General features: G+C 35.0%; 1 protein-coding gene across 1 annotated transcript in view; it reads right to left on the bottom strand.

The window, feature by feature from the left end:
- Positions 1–20,600, bottom strand: part of LOC136029185 (inositol-trisphosphate 3-kinase B-like) — an 89,947-nt gene extending 69,347 nt beyond the window's left edge. The window contains exons 1-3 of the mRNA XM_065707310.1: positions 20,511–20,600; positions 9,675–9,797; positions 2,651–3,072 (exon numbers count right to left, since the gene is read on the bottom strand). Of these exons, the coding sequence (XP_065563382.1) occupies positions 2,651–3,061 (411 nt within the window). The 5' untranslated portion in view covers positions 3,062–3,072; positions 9,675–9,797; positions 20,511–20,600. The remainder of the gene's footprint in view (positions 1–2,650; positions 3,073–9,674; positions 9,798–20,510) is intronic.
- Positions 20,601–21,153: the final 553 nt, after the last annotated feature.

Genomic DNA, 21,153 nt, shown 5'->3' with positions numbered 1-21,153 from the left:
CTATTTATTCTACGGCTTTTGTGATTCAGGGGTCATTCTTAATGAATTGGGACAAAATTATATCTTTTACTAATAAAAAGATTCGTAAAGAATCAAAAGTTCTAGTTGCCTTTTTAATTAACCAAAAAATTGGAGGGCAACTAGGGTTCCTCCCCGCTCTTTTTTTTTATCAAAATCATTCGATCAAAATTATGAGAAAGCCATTTAGCCGAAAAAAAAATATGCAAATTTCGTTTTAATTATTCCTCTGCGGAGAGCCAAAATCAAAACATGCATTGATTCAAAAACGTTCAGAAATTAAATAAAAAGAACAAAACAATTTTTTTCAACTGAAAGTAAGGAGCGACATTAAAACTTAAAACGAACAGAAATTACTTCGTATATGAAAGGGGCTGCTTCCTCATCAACGCCCCACTCTTTACGCTAAAGTTTTTTACTGTTTTAAAAAGAAGAGTTGAGAGAAAGAGTCAAACTTTAGCGTAAAGAGCGGGGCGTTGATGAGGAAGCAGCCCCTTTCATATACGAAGTAATTTCTGTTCGTTTTAAGTTTTAATGTCGTTCCTTACTTTCAGTTGAAAAAACTTGTTTTTTTTTTTTATTTAATATAGGTCAGGAGGATGAATCTCTGATTGAATACACATTGCTCTGTTGACCCTCCCATTGAGATCAGCTTAGTGAACAGTTTTCTGCAATAATCTCAAGAGGGTGAAATGACAGGTACGACCTTTAGGCAGAGCCGGATATAAGGGTGGGAGGGCAAAAGGGGGGCAAGCACCTCGGGTTGCTTGCCCCTCCCCTCTTGATAAAAACCTAGCTCTCTCTTTAGGCGGTAATTACAGTAAACATATGTATACTAGTTTTAGTGAAGAAAAAAAGGTAGCTTTTTTCGCCTCCCTTTAGCCTACTTGCTTCGGCCTTTAGTTTTTGAGATCTATGATCTGCAGTTTGGGCTTTTGACTTTAAAAATTTAGGAATATATCGCCTGGGCCTTCAGCCCTTGTATTATTGTTACCATGAGGTCATATTTTGGCTGTTATGACTATATTCTTCCGATTTTCATTTCTTACATACACTCTCTTTGTTTCACCATTATTTTGAATTATTGTTGGTATTTCAAACCCATCATCCACCTCGAAGTTTAGCGGGTGCGCTTTCAGAAATTACTTTCCTTTTTAAAGCACTACTTTACAAAACCGAGACGCTAGAATAAAGAATGAGGGGTAGAGGAGGGCGGTGCTTTAGGAGGGCCTTTTACATTCGTTTGAAAAACTTTGAACAATTTGAAAACTTCATTTGAAGGATTTGATACATTTGAGGTTTACTCAGTTATAAACAGTATTGCATAGTTCCACGCCAGCTTTCAGGGGGTGATCAGTGCATCATTCTAAGGGGGCGAGGGGAGGCTTAAAGAATGAATTATAATGCATAACTTTTTAACTTTTCAGTTGGAACGGGATTAAAACCATAATCTCCCTTCCTTTGAAGGAATAAATTCAGCTTCAAGGTTAAAAATGGGCACTGAGGAGGTGGCAGTTTAGCTCTTATTATAAGAAAAAATTCGTAAGCTAGACTGAGTAATAGGTAAAGGGGTATATTTTAGACACACGCTTTCCCCGTCATATGGTGGGGCTGTGGGATTGATGTCTGCGGGAGTTCGGTCTCGGCTGAAGCAACTCGTCGTAGGTACCGTAGTTTGATTGGAGTTGTGTATTTATGTGAAAGCCTCTCCATAATAACCCGAATACTAAGAAGAAGAAACTCCCTTATAGTTTTGCAGGATTACAGCTTATAGTGGATTGTATCAAAACAGCAGTTGTAGAAAACAGAGAAAATTATCATTTAAACGCACAAAAAAGTAATTCCATTGCCCTTTTTTGAGTAACAAAAGGGGTAACTACTCAATAAGTAACCGTTTTTCACCATTTTTCACCACATGCACACAATTTTGATCTGAATTGGGTCAAAATTTCCCAAGCGTAATAATTATGAGACATTCCTTTGGTTTTAGGCATTGTAAAGCTCCAAGCATTAAAGGGCGTTCTCCCACGCAACGGCAAGTTTCATTGACCCGTTATAATCTATAGCTTCCTTGCTGTGAAAAATTAAAAAAGAAACAAAATCACCCGGAAAATACGTAGGATGGAAGGGATGGGGATTTGCCCCTTGGGATGGAGGAGACGGAGGATTCTGCCTTAACTTATAATTACTGAAGCATACTCGAGTGTACGAAATAGAGTAGATTGCTTATTAAGTTGCAGGATAATGCTATAATTGTTTTGCATTGTTTACTAAAATTGTAATTATAATTGTTTTGCATTCAAAATATATGAACTAAAAATAAAACTGTGTAAAGCAAATACACCTAAATAAGCAAATTCATTCTTTGAACAGTGTGATTAAAAGAGCTAAATTTTTGCGTAGAGTTTGGGAGGATTGGGGAGGGCGGCAGCCACCTTATAATAACGTTTTGTTATTTCATTTTGAGTTTTAGATTTGTTCTTTGCTGTTACATGAAAAGAAAGCATTTATCCAAGAAGAGAGACAAATTCAATGTATGTTATGCTTGCTACAAATTTTCATGACGGCACAACCAGTAGCTTAAAATATAGTCACATTTATTGGGAATTTATAAAATTGAGCGAGCACTTACGTCGGGGCGGTCGGTATCGATATCTTGAGTGGAAGTGGTTGAACAAGTAGAACAGTTCGATAGTTTTCTTCCTTCTTCATCCGGATCCGGAATAAAATCGGCAGCAAGACATCGCAGCCTACCATTTGTGCTCACAGTGAGAAAGTCACTTTCTTTTTTAATTTCACCATCGGGCGTGCTAGTTTCACTTAGGGCATACGTGCTTAAAGAGCTGTTTGAATCAGATCTCTCAAGAGAATATCTTGAAGCTATATCACAGACACTAAGGCCATTTTGAAAATAAGGTTCATGGCCAATAAGCCAAGAAGTCACATGGCCTTGGTCATTTTCTGAGTAATCACTGACTACAAGGGATGGCAATTTAAGGGTCAAATGTTTATTTACTTCTTTCCTTGATTCGACTTCGTTCATATTAAAAACACCTGAAAAGATTTTAGAATTGTCAATAACGAACATTCCGTGAAAGCAAAAGTTACGAAAGCTCCGAAAATTTATAGTTAAAGTTAGGAAAAGTTACATTTTATTTTTTGTGAATACTAGCATTTTTAAAAGGACTTCCGAAGAGCTTGTTGAATTGAAAAAGAAAAAAAGCGAGTTGAATAGAAAAAGAAAAAAAGCGTAGAATTTGACCTTAGAGGTATAGGCCTAAAATAAATAAAATACTTCTGGCATATAATTTAAACGTCTTAAAGCCTACTCCCTTCAGTTATTCTGTTACTACTTCAAAAACCCGTCTCTTAAAGAAACGCATTTGAATAAGTGGTTTATTTATTTTGGTGTAAGATTTGAAGTAGAGTCTTGGTACATCGCTCTATGAATCAAGAGGCAATGCAATTCATCATACATTAAATAAACAATGAGTTTTTTTCAACTGGAAGTAAGGAGCAACATTAAAACTTAAAACGAACAGAAATTATTACGTATATGAGGGGAGTTGCCCCCTCCTCAGTACCTCGCTCTTTACAATAAAGTTTGACTTTTTGTGCCAATTATTTGAGATTGACCACTGATACGCAAGGGCCGTTTAATGAGAATAATAAGCTTTTTACAAATTCAAAAACACTTTAGCATAAAGAGGGAGGTATTGCGGAGAAGCCAAACCTCTCAAATACGTAATAATTTCTGCTCGTTTTTCCTTAATTTCAGTTGATAAAACTTATTTTTTTTATTTAATTTCTGACAATTTGTTGATTAATGCTGGGAAATTCAGCTCTCCCTCTCATAGAAAATTCCCTTCCCTGACGAAATCTCCTCCGTGGAAAGATCCTCCCACGTAAGCACCCCACCAGAAAATTCCCCTAGAAAATATCTTTATTCTTCCCAATAGCCAATACTATATGCAAGCAATGGGCAAAGTTCACAACCTATAGCCCTACTCAAGGAGCTGTGGGGGTCAAGTCATCTTCAAAGACATAGTTATTAGATCTTTCAACCATGCTGAAGATTATGGCTATCTCAAAATTTTTATCAGACAATTGTGGGTTATAACGGGGGTGGGAGGGGGCTAGCTGCCCTCTTATATTTTTGATTACTTAAAAAGGGCACTATAACTTTTGATTTCCGATCAAATGATCCCTCTCCCGATCTTCTTGGACCACTGGTTGGATATGATCGCCACTGGGGTAAACAAACATAAAACGAACAAATTAACACGCATCCGTGATCTTGCTTCTGGCAAAAAATTCAAAATTCCACACTTTTGTGTATAGCAGCTTGAAACCTCTACAGTAGGGGTTCTCTGATATTGTGAATCTCACGGTGTGATTTTCATCAAGCTTACTTGATTTCTTAGGGATGTTTTCTTCTTTTTTCAAAAATTAGGCAGATTTTCTCAGGCTCGTAACTTTTGATGGGTAAAACTAATCTTGATGAAACTTATATATTTAAAATCATCATTAAAATGTGATTCTTTTCATATAACTATTAGTATCAAAATTCCATTTTTTAGAGTTTCGGTTACTATTGAGCCGGGTCGCTCCTTACTACAGTTTGTTACCATGAACTGTTTGATTTATGTCTCTAATTACGCATCCATGTCTCCGTACAGTTCGTGGTGACAAACTGTAGTAAAGAGCGACCCGGCTCAATAGGAACCGAAACTCTAAAAAATGGAATTTTTTAGAATGGGAATGGGAATGGGAGTTTCATTAAGTTTAGACTTACCCATCAAAAATTACGAGTCTGAGAAAATTTGCCTTATTTTAGAAAATAGGGGAAAACACCCTTAAAGGTCATAGAATCTTAAAAAAAATTCACACCATCAGATTCAGCGTATCAGAGAACCATACATTAGAAGTTTCAAGCATCTATGTACAAAAATGTGGACTTTTGCATTTTTTGCCACAAGACAGATCACGGATGGGTGTTTATTTGTTTGTTTTTGCGTTTTTTTCCCCATGGGTTATCGTATCGACCCAGAGGTCCTAGAATGTTATGTGAGGGATCATTCTAACGGAAATTGAAAGTTCTAGTGACCTAAAAAGTTGGAGGGCACCTAGGTCCCCTCCCACGCTCTTTTTTTCCCAAAGTCACCGCATCAAAATTCTGAGATAGCCATTTTATTCAGCATAGTCGAAAAACCTAATAAATATGTCTTTGGGGACGACTTACTCCCCCACAGTCCCCTTGGGAGGAGCTAAAAGTTACAAAATTTGACCAGTGTTTGCACATAGTAATGGTTATAGGGAAGTGTACAGACGCTTTCAGGGGGATTTTTTGGGTTGGGCGGAGGGGTGGAGGGGAGGAGGCTATTCGAGGGGAGCTCTCCATGGAGAAATTTGTCATTGGGGAAGAAAATTTCCATGAAGTGGGCGCAGGATTTTTTGCCTTTTTCAAAGAACAATGAAAAAATAAATATGAATTTTTTTTCAACTGAAAGTAAAGAGCAGACTTAAAGCTTAAACGAACAGAAATTATTACACATATGAGTGGTTCACTTCCTCCTAATACCTCGCTCTTCACGTCACAGTAATTTTATTAATTTCAACTATTTATTCTACGGCCTTTGTGATTCAAGGGTCATTCTTAAGGAATTGGGACAAAAATTCAAGTTTTAGTGTAAAGAGCGAGGTATTGACAAGGGCGTGACCTCCCTCATATACATAATAAAAACATAAAAATGTAGAAGTTCGTTACATAAGTTAATTCGTAAGTTACGTATATTTTTACTAATAAGAACGTTAGTAAAAAATTCAAAGGTCTAGTTGCCATTTTAAATAACCAAAAAATTGGAGGGTAACTAGGCCAACTCCCCCGCTCCTTTTTTCTCAAAATCGTCCGATTAAAACTATGAGAAAACCATTTAGCAATAAAAATGAATTAATATGCAAATTTGGTTTTAATTATTCGTGTGCGGAGAGCCAAAATAAAAAAAAAGCATTAATTCAAAAACGTACACGAATTAATAAAAAAAAACAAGTTTTTTTTAACTGAAAGTAAGGAGCGATATTAAAACTTAAAACGAACAGAAATTACTCCGCATATGAAAGGGGACGATCTTCCTCAACGCCCCCTCTTTACGCTAATTTTTTTTACTGTTTTAAAAAGTAGAATTGAGAAAAAGAGTCAAACTTTAGCGTAAAGAGCGGGGGGTTGAGGAGGGAACAACCCCTTTCATATACGGAGTAATTTCTGTTCGTTTTAAGTTTCAATATCGCTCTTTACTTTCAGCTAAAAAACTTGTTTCTTTTTTTTATTTAATACCTGAAACAAGACGATGCCAACCGGGTACCTTGTCAAACAGTTCGTGGTAACGAACTGTAGTAAGGAGCGACCCGGCTCAATAGTAAACGAAACTCTAAAAAACGGAATTTTGATGCTAAAAGATACATCAAAAGAATTGGATTTTCATGCTGATTTTCAATATATAAGTTTCAACAAATTTAGTCTTTGAGCCTGAGAAAATTTGCCTTATTTTGGGAAATAGGGGGAAACACACCCTAAAAGTCATAAAATCTTAACGAAAATCACACCATCACATTCAGCGTGCCAGAGAAATCTACCGTGCAGGTTTCAAGATCCTATCTACAAAAATGTGGAATTTCGTATTTTTTGCCAGGAGACAGATCACGGGTGCGTGTTTATTTGTTTGCTTGTTTTTTTTTTTTTTTTTTTTTTTTTTTTCTCAGGGGCTATAGTATCGACCAAGTGGGACTAGAATGCGGCAAGAGGGCTCATTCTAACGGAAATGAAAAGTTCTAGTGCCCTTTTTAAGTGACCAAAAAAACTAAAGGGCATCTAGGCCCCCTCCCACGCTCATTTTTTCCCAAAGTCAACGAATCAAAATCTTGAGATAGCCATTTTGTTCCACATAGTCGAAAACTATAATAACTATGTCTTTGGGGATGACTTACTCCCCCACAGTCCCTGGGGGAGGGGCTGCAAGTTACAAACTTTGACCAGTGTTTACATACAGTAATGGTTATTGGGAAGTGTACACACGTTTCCAGGGGGATTTTTTTGGTTTGGGAGTGGGGTTGAGTGGGAGGATCTTTCCTTGGAGGAATATGTAATGGGGGAAGAGAAATTCCATGAAAAGGGCGCAGGATTTTCTGGCATTACTATAAAAAAAAATTGAAAAAATAAACATAAGGTTTTTTGAATTGAAAGTAAGGAGTAGTATTAAAACTTCGAACAGAGATTATTACGCATATGAGGGGTTCTTCTCCTGCTAAATACCTCGCTCTTTATGCTAAAGTATTTTTGGTAATTTCAACTATTTATTCTACGGCCTTTCTGATTCAGGGGCCATTCTTAAAGAATTGGGACAAAACTTAAGATTTAGAGTAAAGAGCGTGGTATTAACGAGGGGACAAACCCCCTCATACACATAATAAAAATATAAGAATATAAAAGTTTGTTACGTAAGTTAATTCTTAAGTTACGTATATTTTTGACGAATAAAAACGTTTATTAAAAATTAAAAGTTCTAGCTGCCTTTTTAAGTAACCGAAAAATTGGAGGGCAACTAGGCCTCCTTCCCCACCCCTTATTTCTCAAAATCATCTGATCAAAACTAAGAGAAAGCCATTTAGCCAAAAAAAGAATTAATATGCAAATTTCATTTTAATAATTTATGTGCGGTGAGCCGAAATCAAATATGCATTAATTCAAAAACGTTCAGAAATTAAATAAAAAAACTAGTTTTTTTAACTGAAAGTAAGGAGCGACATTAAAACTTAAAACGAACAGAAATTACTCCGTGTATAAAAGGGGCTGTTCCCTCCTCAGCGTCCCGCTCTTTACGCTAAAGTTATTTACAGTTTTATAAAGTAGAATTGAGAGACTTTAGAACTTTAGCGTAAAGAGCGGGACATTGAGGAGGGAACGGCCCCTTTCATACACGGAGCAATTGTGTTGCGAGAGCAACACTTTGGTTTTGTCCCTTTTTTTTCGATGCCGCCGATCTCGGCTTATTCCTGGAAACTGGTGAAGGTCTAACATGTGCGGATTTACGGAAAGTGTGGACCTCAGGCCGGATTGATGAATATGACATTACATTTTGGAAAGCTCCGCAGAACTCTTGCCTGGGGCCAAAAAGGATGGTTTTTGCTTGTCCACGATCCAGAACCTATGGTGTGCGAAGTGAAGCAGTTATATAGTTATATATAGCCTATGATATATATAGCTATGAGTTATATAGCCTATGTAGAGGAGTATCTGAAGTTGTGCAGCCAAGCTTTCGTTTCATCAAACCATTTACTGCTTTCGAGTGGAAAGCTCCGTTCTAGCAGGCAAGCAGGCAGGCACCATTTTCAAATTGAAGATAGACTAAAATCTATAAGTGTTAAATATATGCGGCAGTTAACCGGCCCCACACCCAATATATCTTCTTTGAGTAATAAATAGAAAAATTTACAGAAGCAAAAAAAACGGCATTTTCCCACGGGTCCGAAAGAGCTGCCGTGATTTCGGCTTGGTTTATCATTTGTTTTTTCGGACTTGGGATTGAGGTATAGAAATGTTATCAGATGTACCTCTTAAACTTTAAAAGTTCTGTCATTGCTAAAGAAATTGGAGCTTATCCTTTGCTCCTTTCTAAGGGGTGACGTTCAAAATTTGGCCTACGGCAAAAATAAATCAACAAAAATTCCTTCATGGGATATACTAGTTTGAAAGTTTTAAGGGGTTGACAACTTCAATAGTAGGGTACACACTGAAACCAAAATAGGCCGATACCAATTGTGAGACAAGTAGAGGACTTGTAAGCAACAGTCAGCTGTCAGACAATAATCATCTTCGGCAATAAGGGGTTTGCAACTTTGGCTAGTTGGTGTACCTTTTATTTATTCCCGATGTATTTGATGGTAAGACCAATTTGGTTCCAGTGGTAAGACATGCAGGGGACTTGTAAGTAATAATCGTCTGTTAGGCTACAATCATCTTCAGTGAAGAGGGGTTTGTAACTTTTGCTAATGTGTGTAGCTTACCCATACTCACTGTAACCTAGAATAACGTAAAACAATGAGGTAGTTTCATAATAATTAGTGTCACCTATGGTAATTTAATCCTGAAAAGTTACGGATAGCTTTATAATACCAACTAGATTATATAAGATATTGTTCCAAGTTTTCATCCGTCACTATGTCTACGATTGAAAAGGATAAAGTTCAACTGGCTGCGAAGTCGATTTAGTCCCTTCTTTCCATATTCTTTTGTTATTGCTGTTTTTTCAACGCTGAGGAATAGCCTTTGATCATGTGATTACTGATCGCATTCTTCTTTGAACATAACGTTTTGAAAGCTTCGATAGGCTGACAACTTCAGCGTTTAACCGATAGCAAAGAAATAAAACCAAAGTGTTGCTCTCGCAACACTTTATTCGGCGAAGCCGGAGAAAGGTTGCCGCAACACTTCACGTTGCTCAGGCAACGTAGGTCTAGTTTGTGTTCGTTTTAAGTTTTAATGTCGCTCCTTACTTTCAGTTAAAAAAATTGTTTTTTTATTTAGTCGATTATTAAAAACCAACAGAAATTAAACTTAAAACTTTGTTTTGAAGTAAAAATAAAAAGAGACGTCAACTCACATTGTTTACGATGAAGATTGACTCTTTTGAGCTGAAAATTCGCTTGCTTCGGAAAAGATCTTGGTACTTCTCTCTTATAGCCACCACAATCAAGTTCTGTCGAAAAGTGAAGTTTGGTAAATGCTAATAAAATAAAACAGAATATGATAAAAGTATAAAACTTTATCAACAAAATTATGAAAACTGCAACAAAGAATTATGGAAGGGGGCCGCCCAGACCGCATTATATTAAATACGTTAACCTAAACTGACCTAACCCAACCAAAATACCAACTAAATATTTAATCAAAATATAGCTATAATGTAGTTTCCCACCGAGCCGAAGTTAATATTGTCTGGTATAAAGACAATGAAAACCGGTTACTGTCTCATGTTCGCGACACAAGATCTTGAGTGTGGTGGCTATAAGACAAAAGTACCAAAATCTTTGAGAAAGTGGCAGCGTATTTCCTCAATGTGTAGATGTAGGGTAATTCAGAACTGACTAGAGTTAAATGTGAAGCTTTGTGTTTTTATCTCTTTTGTCTTTTATATATTGAGTTCTGAATAGAGTTTTAAGAAATTATATAAATGAGTGGAAGCTTGATTTTCATGATTTCCCAGGAATGAATTAACAGTAAAAAAACGACTCGGAAAGCCAGGAACGAATGCAAGAATTATTTTCAGGGGGGTAAGCCAATAGTAAAAAAAATCAGCAAAGGGGGCCAATAAAGAAGCAACTCTTATGTGATATTCGAATTAGAAATACAAGAAAATTTAGGGGTAAATTTTTCGCAGTTCATATAATTGACTTAACCAATAAAGTGAACATACCACTCGATGCCTTTTTTTTATATTCTTTACGAATATAATAATCGCTTCTACCACCAATCCTAATTATTTCACTTAATTCAGGAACATGTTGAAATCTACGACAACGGAAACCCAACCATTTATATCTTTTGACAAATAATCAAAAGGATAATGTCAGTTCTTTCTATTCCTTCTTTACACAATGTTTCTGAACTGTTTTTTCTCTCCTCATTCACAAATCGAAATTAGTGCAATAAATGTAAAAAAAATGAATCGAATATCACAGTATTTGAGCCAAGTTCATGTACTAAGTTTGCACTTTTTGCACTTAACCTAAGTATAAGCACTTTTTGACCTAACCGAACCTAGCATAAACTAACCTTATTATAAACAATTTTTGCACTGAGAAAATGTGGTATTATTTTGTTGAAAACGACCAAGAAAATGGCGCTGAGAAAACGTAGTATTAATTTGTCGAAAAGACCGGTGATTCATACTTTAATTGAAAATTCGTCATTTTAAAGAGCTCAAAAAGCGCAAGCTCAAAAATCTGCAGTAGAAGCGATTATAGTATACGTAAAGAAAATAAAAAAAAGGTATCGAGTGGTATTTTCACTTTATTGGTAAGTAAATTATATGAACTGCGAAAAATTTACCAATTTAGGAGTTCAGGAGAGGTCAAGGTCCCGAGGCCCACTCCCTGTGCACATTCCTGAGGCAAAGCAATTTCGCACGTACACCCACCTCTTTCCTCCTTGCAAACTTTAAAGACTATCATAATTATGTAATAGCGTAAGGTAGTTAACGTTTTATAAAGTTTTTTTAATAAAGTTTTTTATTGTTTTAAAAAGTAGAACAGTGACCAAAAGTCAAACTTTGGCGTAAAGAGAGAGGTTTTGAGGGGGGACAACCAATTTCATATAAGGAATAATTTCTGTTCGTTTTAAGTTTTAATGTCGCTCCTTATTGGTTTTTTTGTTGTTGTTTTTTTGTTCTTTTTCCCAGGGGTGATAGTATTGTCCCAGTGGTCCTAGAATGTCAAGAAAGGGCTACACTCTAACGGAAATTAAAAGTTCTAGTGCCTTTTTCAAGTGACCCAAAAGATTGGAGGGCACCTAGGCCTCCTCCCACACTCATTTTTTCCCGAAAGTCACCGGATCAAAATTTTGAGATAGCCATTTTGTTCAACATAGTCGAAAAACCTAATAACTATGTCTCTAGGGATAACTTAATCCCCACGGTCCCCGGGGGAGGGGCTGCAAGAAATTAAATATTCTTAACAAAGGAACTTAACAGTTAAAAAAAAACTTGCTTTTTCTATTTAATTTCTAACCTCAGAGCCACCATATGTAAGAAACTTATTACAACGCTATGACCACCTGGAGCCATATTAAAATTTAATCCTTTTAGTACAGTCGCTAATTCCTTCTCAAAAAACAAATCTTCATTTACATCCTAGGAATCACAAACTTTTTTTAAGATAAATAATCTTAATAAGACTAATAAGATTTAATAAGATTTTTAATTAATAAGATTTTTAAGATGCTCTTTACGAATAAAATAAACGCTTCTACCGCAAACTCCAATTTAAGCACTTTTTGACCTAACCTAACCCAGCCTAACCTAAACTAACCTTATTATAAATAATTTTTGCACTGAGAAAATGTAGTATTATTTTGTTGAAAACGACCAAGAAAACGTAGTATTAATTTGTCGAAAACGACCGGTGATTCATACTTTAATTGAAAATCCGTCATTTTTAAGAGCTCAAAAAGCGGAAGCTCAAAAATGTGCAGCAGAAGTGATTATAATATTCGTAAAGAAAATAAAAAAAAGGTATCGAGTGGTATTTTCACTTTATTGGTAAGTCAGTTATATGAACTGCGAAAAATTTACCAATTTAGGAGTTCAGGAGAGGCCAAGGTCCCAAGGCCCACTCCCTGTGCACATTCTTGAGGCAAAGCGATTACGCACGTACACCCACCTCTTTCCTCCTTGCAAACTTTAAAGACTATCATACTTAGTGTAATAGCGTAAGATAGTTAACGTAACGAAATAGCTACTTCTTAAGAAAAAATATATCACAAATTTAGATATTTTTACATTCTATATTATTTTTCGAAAAACGGTAGCCTAAATATATCACAGTTCATATTATTGACTTACCAATAAACTGAACATACCACTTGATGTCTTTTTTTATGCTCTTTACAAATATAATAATCGCTTCTATTACAAATTCCAATTAAAGCGCTTTTTGAGCTCTTAGAAATGACATTTTTTTTATTGCTATAAAAAGTGGAGTCGTGAGAAAGGGTCAAACTTTAGCGTAACGAGCGGGGCATTGAGGAAGGAACAGCCCCTTTCATATACAGAGTAATTTCTGTTCGTTTTAAGTTTTAATGTCGCTCCTTACTTTCAGTTGAAAAAACCTGTTTTTTTTATTATTTAATTGCACTAAAGGACCGCTTCCCCTAATTGAGTAAGACATAGCCATAAGCTATAAACAGAAATTTGCTGAATTTTTGTTTTGTTTTACAAGGAATCTTACACCATGAATACTTATTTAATGAGCAATTATATGACATTATTTTTATTTATTAATTTTGATACTTACTAGATAGTTCTGTAACAAATTTGTAGAGCAAGTAGGAGAATAAAATCCGATGTTTTCTAAAATAGCTTTTGCTGTATCACACTGCACAGTCACTTACTCGAAATACGCACAAATACTGGATCTTTATTTAAAATATTTCATTTTCAATGAGCCACTATGTTATTATGAATAGTAATCACTTTTGTTACGTGTTTAGCATACAAGTAGGACAGCTAAACCATTCATAGCATTCTCACTGATTTGGGAGCATCTCAACTTGAATCCACAATAGAGCAGTTGCTGATCGAGTACGGCGGAATGGGCGTCAAAATGCCTCACTGAATTTGGCGTCATAAATGTACTACAAAAACCTAGACAGGATCCTCTTTTTGATCTCACGTAACCTTTCTGGTACTAATAAAAACGCTTGAAAAGAGTAACATAAAGCTTCTAAGTAGTTTACGACTGAATAATAAATTGAATGTTCTGAAATATTATATTTAGTCAAATCTTCTTGTGTTACACGTCACAAAATTTGTTGACAAGGATTTTACAAAAAAAAGAATAGTAATAATAATGTATTTGAGCCCCTTGTGCAGAACCTGAATGCACTTACGAGGGCTATAAAAAAGAAAATGATAGCACTTACAGAAAACGCACAAGAAAGATATTTCAACTATGTAAACAAAATGCTTAAACTGCATAAGTTATTAAGCGGTAAGTTGCAACGCTTATGGAATCGGTCTGCAAGCTGGTCAACTTTGAAGGAAGGTAAATAAAATAATCAAATAGTTTTTGGTAACGAATTGTACGCAAGGAGCAACTTGGCTCAATAATAACCGAAACTCTAAAAAATAGAATTTTGATAACAATAAATGCATCAGAAGGATTTAATTTTTATGCTGATTCCAAATATATTAATTGCATTAGTTTTAATATCACACATCACAAGTTTAAAGCCTGAGAAAATTTTCAGCAGTTTTTGAAAAAGAGGGGAACATCCTTCTTTTCTTTTTTGGCACTCAAATGCTTCATTATCATATTAGTGGAGTAGGAGTGCAAATTTGAAAGTTAACTCTTATTTGAAAACTAACTACATCTACGTGTGTTTTTTTTACAAATTCGTCTTGATAACGGAATAGTAAAAGTATTATATGGCACCAAAAATGAGACGTACTGTATCATTTTCAGGGGGAAAAGAAGCCTGGGAAGCATAAACAGTATACCATTGAAGTCTCCATTTTCGAAAACCCATAGCATAATATTTTAAAATCTTTCTCTTGAACATTCTCCTCCCAGTCCCCTCAGCGACTGAAAACTTAGAACGCGTTTTGAAAAAAAAATGGCCTAGTGAAAATGCCTAAGTTTAATCCAGGATTTTAGCAGAAGCCCACGAAGACCTTTTTTTTTACATCGTTGTCTCGGTCAAGCAAACTTATTTTGTCATACATATTAAATGAAAAAAAGAAAAAGAAACGGTCCCAGTGAAAAGTAAAAGTGCAAACTTAAGTGAATTAAAAAATTGAGAAAGCTAGCAAAAAATAACAAAAAACCAGATATTTCTGATGGAAGTAAAAAGTGAAACTTCAAACTAAAAAAACATTCTACATATTCAGGGGCTGGTACTCAAATGCTTAATCTCACATTAGTGGAATAGGAGTGCAAATTTGGAAGTTAACTAAATCTACGTGTTGTTTTTTTACAAATTCGTTTTGATAATGGAATGGTAAAGATATCATATGGCACCCAATTGGGGTTGCCTCCCACCTTTAGTTCTATGCTTTCTATAACTAATCCTCTATATAACTATATGAGGGGTTGTTGCCGCCCTCCAAACCCTTGTTCTTTACAGTGAAGTTTAACCCTATTATTTCGTCGTTTCAGAAATATAAGCCCGAACCATGGTAATAACTTTTGTTCCTTTAAGATTCGAACTTTCTTTTAGGTGTACTATATATAATCCTCTATATAACAATATAACGGGGACTGCTGTCCTCCAAACCCCATGCTCTTTATGCTAAATTTTGACTCTAATATTTAAACGTTTCAGGAATATAAGCCGGAACAAAACATAATAAATTTTGTTCCTTTTAGGTTTAAACTTTCGCTTTTTACTTCCATCAGAAAACTTTATTGATAGCAATCAAATTTTTGAAGGTTAAGAGGAACTGGAGGCTGGGTCGGAAGTTGGATTTTTTTTTCCCTAATTAGGGGAATATCTCACCATTGTCGGGTGCAGACAAGTCAATGAAGCACCCTCCCTCCTAAGATAAACAATTTTTAAGATAACTATGGGGAAGTGCATGAGCATCTAGGCGTTTAGAAGGGAAAATAGGCTCTCTATTCCCTCCCAGTTTACGTTTCGAAGGGTTTGGTGAACAAATGGGAGTTCTCCCAAAGCTCCAAACTCACGCTATTCTTGTGCGCAGGCAATGACGTATGTTGAATTCGCCTACATTCTACGTCAAATCTGCTCAAAACGTGTTGAAATAATCACTACCATAACTTCCAAGGCTGGTTAAGTGCATTTGTATATGGGTCAGTGAACCATAGCCTGTGCATTACGCTTCTCCTCACTGATTTTGAACAAAAAAAAAGCATCGATTGTAGTACAAGACACACAACACACCTATATATATATATATATATATATATATATATATATATATATATATATATATATATATATATATATATATATATATATATATATATATATATATATATATATATATATATATATATATATATGTTTTTAACTACGTAAAACTTGCGAATATACAACATTTTTTGCTGTCCCATTGTCTGTCCATATAAATAGATAATCAGGTTTACCGACTCTTGAACATGCAACATATAGTGGTCCATGGGAAAACAATCCGTATTCAGATCTATACCTCATGATTCTAATGATTGCCCTTGAGCTTTGTTGATGGTGATTGCTAATCGACCATTCCCTGTGTCGCCGTCGTCATTTATATATCCCCCTGTGCCCCCCAGTGTCCCCTTTGTAGTTGTGTCCCTGTGTCCCGGTCGTCATTTATATTCCCTGTGTCCCGGTCGTCATTTATGTCCCGGTATCCCAGTCTGTGATTTCTCTAGGAGTGTCCCGGGCGTCATTTATATTCCTTGTGTCCCGGTGTCCCGGTCGTCATTTGTGTCCCGGTGTCCCGGTCGTCATTTGTGTCTCGGTGTCCCGGTCTGTATATACATTCGTTATTGAATTGGTCTTTTTTTTTAGTTTTTAGTTTTTTACCTTTTTTTTAGTTTTTTTAGTTATACCTCATGATTCTAATGATTGCCCTTGAGCTTTGTTGATGGTGATTGCTAATCCAACATTCCCTGTGTTCCGTCGTCATTTATATATCCCCCTGTGCCCCCCGGCGTCCCCGTTGTAGTTGTGTCCCTGTGTCCCGGTCGTCATTTATATTCCCTGTGTCCCGGTCGTCATTTGTATCCCGGTGTCCCGGTCTGTATATACCTTCGTTTTTTTATTTTTGTTTTTCTCCTTTATTTTTCATTTTTTTCCTTTTTTCTTTTTTTTCTTTTTTAGTTTTTGAGCTTTTTTAGTTTTTTTAGTTTTTTTATTAGTTTTTAGTTTTTTTCTTTTTAGTTTTTTGTAGTTTTTACCTTTTTTTAGTTTTTTTTAGTTTTTTTTTACTTATGCCCTGGTCGTCATTTATACTCCCTGTGTCCCGGTTGTCATTTGTGTCCCGGTGCTTTGTTGATGGTGATTGCTAATCGAACATTCCTTGTGTCCCGGTCGCTTTCTCTTTGAGTGTCGTCATTTATATTCCCTGTGTGCGCCGGTGTCCCAGTCGTCATTTGTGTCCCGATGTCCCGGTCTGTAATTTCGTCAGTCGAAAACATGACGTCAGTCGACACACAAACATGACGTCACTCGACAGACACACACACAGACAACTTATTTATATATATATATATAGATATATATATATATATATATATATATATATATATATATATATATATATATATATATATATATATATATAACGAAAGTAAAACAGTTCAAAATAGGGATGATACCTTTTTATTGACAGTGAATAGATATAAAATTATTTAACTGGATATTTCGAACACATATACAGTGTTCATTATCAGCAGTAAAACTCTTACTGCTTACTGCTGATGATGAACACTGTATATGTGTTCGAAATATCCAGTTAAATAATTTTATATCTATTCACTGTAAACTCTTACAGTAAAACTCTTACTGCTTACTGCTGATGATGAACACTGTATATGTGTTCGAAATATCCAGTTAAATAATTTTATATCTATTCACTGTCAATAAAAAGGTATCATCCCTATTTTGAACTGTTTTACTTTCGTCATGGAAAGGCAGTGTGGTCTTCGAAGTATATATATATATATATATATATATATATATATATATATATATATATATATATATATATATATATATATATATATATATATATATATATATATATATATATATATATATATATATATATATATATATATATATATATATATATATATATATATATATATATATATATATATATATATATATATATATATATATATATAACGAAAGTAAAACAGTTCAAAATAGGGATGATACCTTTTATGTATATACAGCATATATGCCACTCCTTTCGAAAGGCTGCTCAGGCTTTAGGCCTGAGTCCTAAAAGGTAGTCCTAAGATAATGCAATCATGACGCCATTCTAAGTTAAGTTTCCTTGTTTTTTTTTTTAGCGAACTGGTATTTCAGTGCCCTTCCCTTAATTCTAAGATTCTCCTGAAACTTTCAAATTCCAAGCTTAAACGGTTAAACTTTTTTCTAATGCAAATATACACGGAACACACTTGATTATATGTATATAACTAGCACTAGACCAAGATTTTCATTTTATCCCCCCACTTTCTTTATCTAGCAAAATGCCCTCCAATTGCCCAAGGCTTCAACAATGACGGGCTCGGGCCTTCAGCCCTCGTAAATACAAGCTGATACCATCTCTTTCTGCTTGCTATTGTGGGCAGCTCGGGCATTGTGCCCTTGCACACTTGTTAACGAGATGTCACATTTTCCTTTTTTTTTAGCGTTTGTTTTGTGACTTCTATGAATTATGTCCATCCTCACGGTTCCAAAATTATTCTGCATGCATCTAGTCTTCTACTGGTTCGTACCATTCACACAAAGAAGCCTCTGTGCCCTCTTCATATTCATTTTTAGATAGTGTTTTGACTTCAACCCAATAAGAAATCCATAAAAGCACTAAGGTTTTCACAAGAAAATCTATAAACTACTCTTCAGATACAGTGGACAAATTCGGAGGTTTTATGGCAGTGGCATTAGCGGAAAAACTATGACCACCGGCTGCAAAAAGACTAAGGAATAAATTGCAGCATGTTCCTCTGCTGACTTGCATTATCAAAGCCTTGACAGAAAATGTACCGAATTTCTGACCGAAATTGTTCCATAAGGGAAAACTCGGCGCAATCTGAAAACTTGACGAAATATTTATCGGTCACGTAGCCTTGCGTTAATCTCATGGGTTATATTTAATCCATTTCCCTGAGATGTAATTAAAAATTATATGCCAAAGGTTGAAAAAATAAACTCAAGGTAGACAAAACCCTATATCCAGAAATATAAAGAACGTACACTATTGACCATTTCAATTCTGCACAGTATAAGCCCAGTCTCCCTCCCTCAAAGCAATGCATATCAATATTGTTTTTGAAATCATTCTTGAAGCTGATTGCTGGCGTTAGTTTTATTTCTAAATTGTCACGGTGCGCGACTGGTCCAAATAAATTAAATATAGAATACAGAAAGGATTTCAATCCATATGAAGCGTATTTCTGAAACAAAAATTACAGTCTAGCTCAATTCACAAGATCAAATAAAAAAAAAACACCAAAGGGTGCAAAAGGGAAAAAAACTTCTTATGCTAAGGGCCAGACACGAGGAGCTGACACACTCTCTCAAATCCGAGCAGATGCAAGTGAGGGAAACAATCACAGTTTCAGCAGGAAATTTGAATTTAGATAATTTCTATTTTCTCGTAGCTTTATCTGTTGAAATACAGAATCTTTTAATAAAAATAACAGCCATTTTCTCCCGTGTTTATAATTGACTTCTCTAGAATAACTTACATTTTCTCTCGCAACTACGAGTATTATGGTATTCTCTAAGATTTTTTAAGTCGCTCTTTATAGCAGCATAGCTAAAATGAAATTATCAAACAGTTCGTGGTAACAAACTTTAGTAAGGAGCGACCCGGCTCAATAGTAACCAAAACTCTAAAAATCGGAATTTTGATACCAATAGTTACATAAAAAGAATTGCATTTTAATGCTGATTTTAGATATATAGGTTTCATCAAGTTTGGTCTTACCTATCAAAAGTTACGAGCCTGAGAAAATTTGCCTTATTTTAGAAAATAGGGGAGCCCCCCCCCTAAAAGTCATCGAATCTTAACGAAAATCACGTCATCAGATTCAGCGTATCAGAGAACCATACTGTAGAAGTTTCAAGTCTTTTACTGTTTTAAAAAGTGGAGTTGAAAGAAAGAGTCAAACTTCAGCGTAAAGAGCGGGGCGTTAAGGAGGGAACAGCCCCTTTCATATACAGAGTAATTTTTGTTTGTTTTAAGATTTAATATCATTCCTTACTTTGAGTTAAGAAAAACATGTTTTTTTTATTTAATATTAAATAGAACTCTTTCTTATTTTCATTCAGCACAGATTTACGCACCAATTTACCTCATCAGTACTGATTTTAGCCTCGCTTGAAAAGCATGCAGAATGGACTTTTTTTTTTTAACATACTTTTGACTTAGATTTGAAGATTTATCAAGGATTTCTCGTAGTCTTTTTTTTTGTATTCCGTAGTTTCCTTAGAATTTATTTCCTTAGAAGTGTGTAATTTTATTTTCTCAAGAAGGGACTAAGATTCCATAGATATGCAATAAATCCGTAAAAGTGGAAACACTGAATCCAGAGTGCCTCAAAGACTATTTTGAACCTCCAATTCTTAATTTTGAAAATTACCTCTTTTGGGTATTTTCTTTGAAGCATACTTTTTATGGGTGTATTCACTGAAACATTGAAAAACGACAAAAGTCTCTCCCTTTAGATCTCGGAAAAAGACATTTTGCTCCCGTCCCCAACAATTCCGTAAATTTGTGCCACAAACCAAACACACAGTTCGACTGGGTTAATGTTTGCCAGGGGTACCCGATCAGAATATTTAGAGGAAAATCTAATCGGCTAGCACATTCCAAGTTACGTAAAATGCTACAGAAAATTACAATATCGGCTGGTTTCAAAATTAAAAGTGGAGACTAGATTCTGAATCTACAGTTAGTACATCTCGGTTTCGGTATTGAAGTTGAGTTTCGGCGTTTTTAAAATCTTATTGTGAACGAGCCTCAAGAAAAACATACTTATATCCAACCAAACAACTACAACGTGGTATCCAATTGGCAAGCATGATATGTTTCCTTCTATCAAAACACCGTCACACTTTAAACTGGTTTATGTAAAGAGCATTGAAAATTTGAATCTTGCCAATTATACAAAAGAAATTGATAAACTGATAAGACTAAAGGTGTGAGTAAGCAAACATTATTTCGGGCTAATTAGTAGCATAAAAGGAAGTTTAACAAAAGCCCATCAAACTAAGTCCCAACTTTGTGATGTTTTTTTTTCAGGCAAAGTCGCCCAAGTAAAAACAGCTTTTCGTTCAACAGACAGACCAGATAGACCAACAAAATGTGCTCTAACCTCAGAAATCCTTCCAACCTCCGCACGAGAGTCATGAAGTGCCCCTTCTGTATTCGCGATAATTTCACTATAAGGTATTTTCGAGGGGGCTATATATATATATATATATATATATATATATATATATATATATATATATATATATATATATATATATATATATATATATATATATATATATATATATATATATATATATATATATATATATATATATAAATATATATATATATATGTATATATATGTATATATATAAATATATATATATTTATATATATACTAGCTGTTGGGGTGGCGCTTCG

This window comes from Artemia franciscana, chromosome 7 (assembly GCF_032884065.1).
Source record: "Artemia franciscana chromosome 7, ASM3288406v1, whole genome shotgun sequence".
Taxonomy (NCBI): domain Eukaryota; kingdom Metazoa; phylum Arthropoda; class Branchiopoda; order Anostraca; family Artemiidae; genus Artemia; species Artemia franciscana.
The sequence above is the reverse complement of the archived record's forward strand: the minus strand, read 5'-3'. Positions and strand labels throughout refer to the sequence as shown.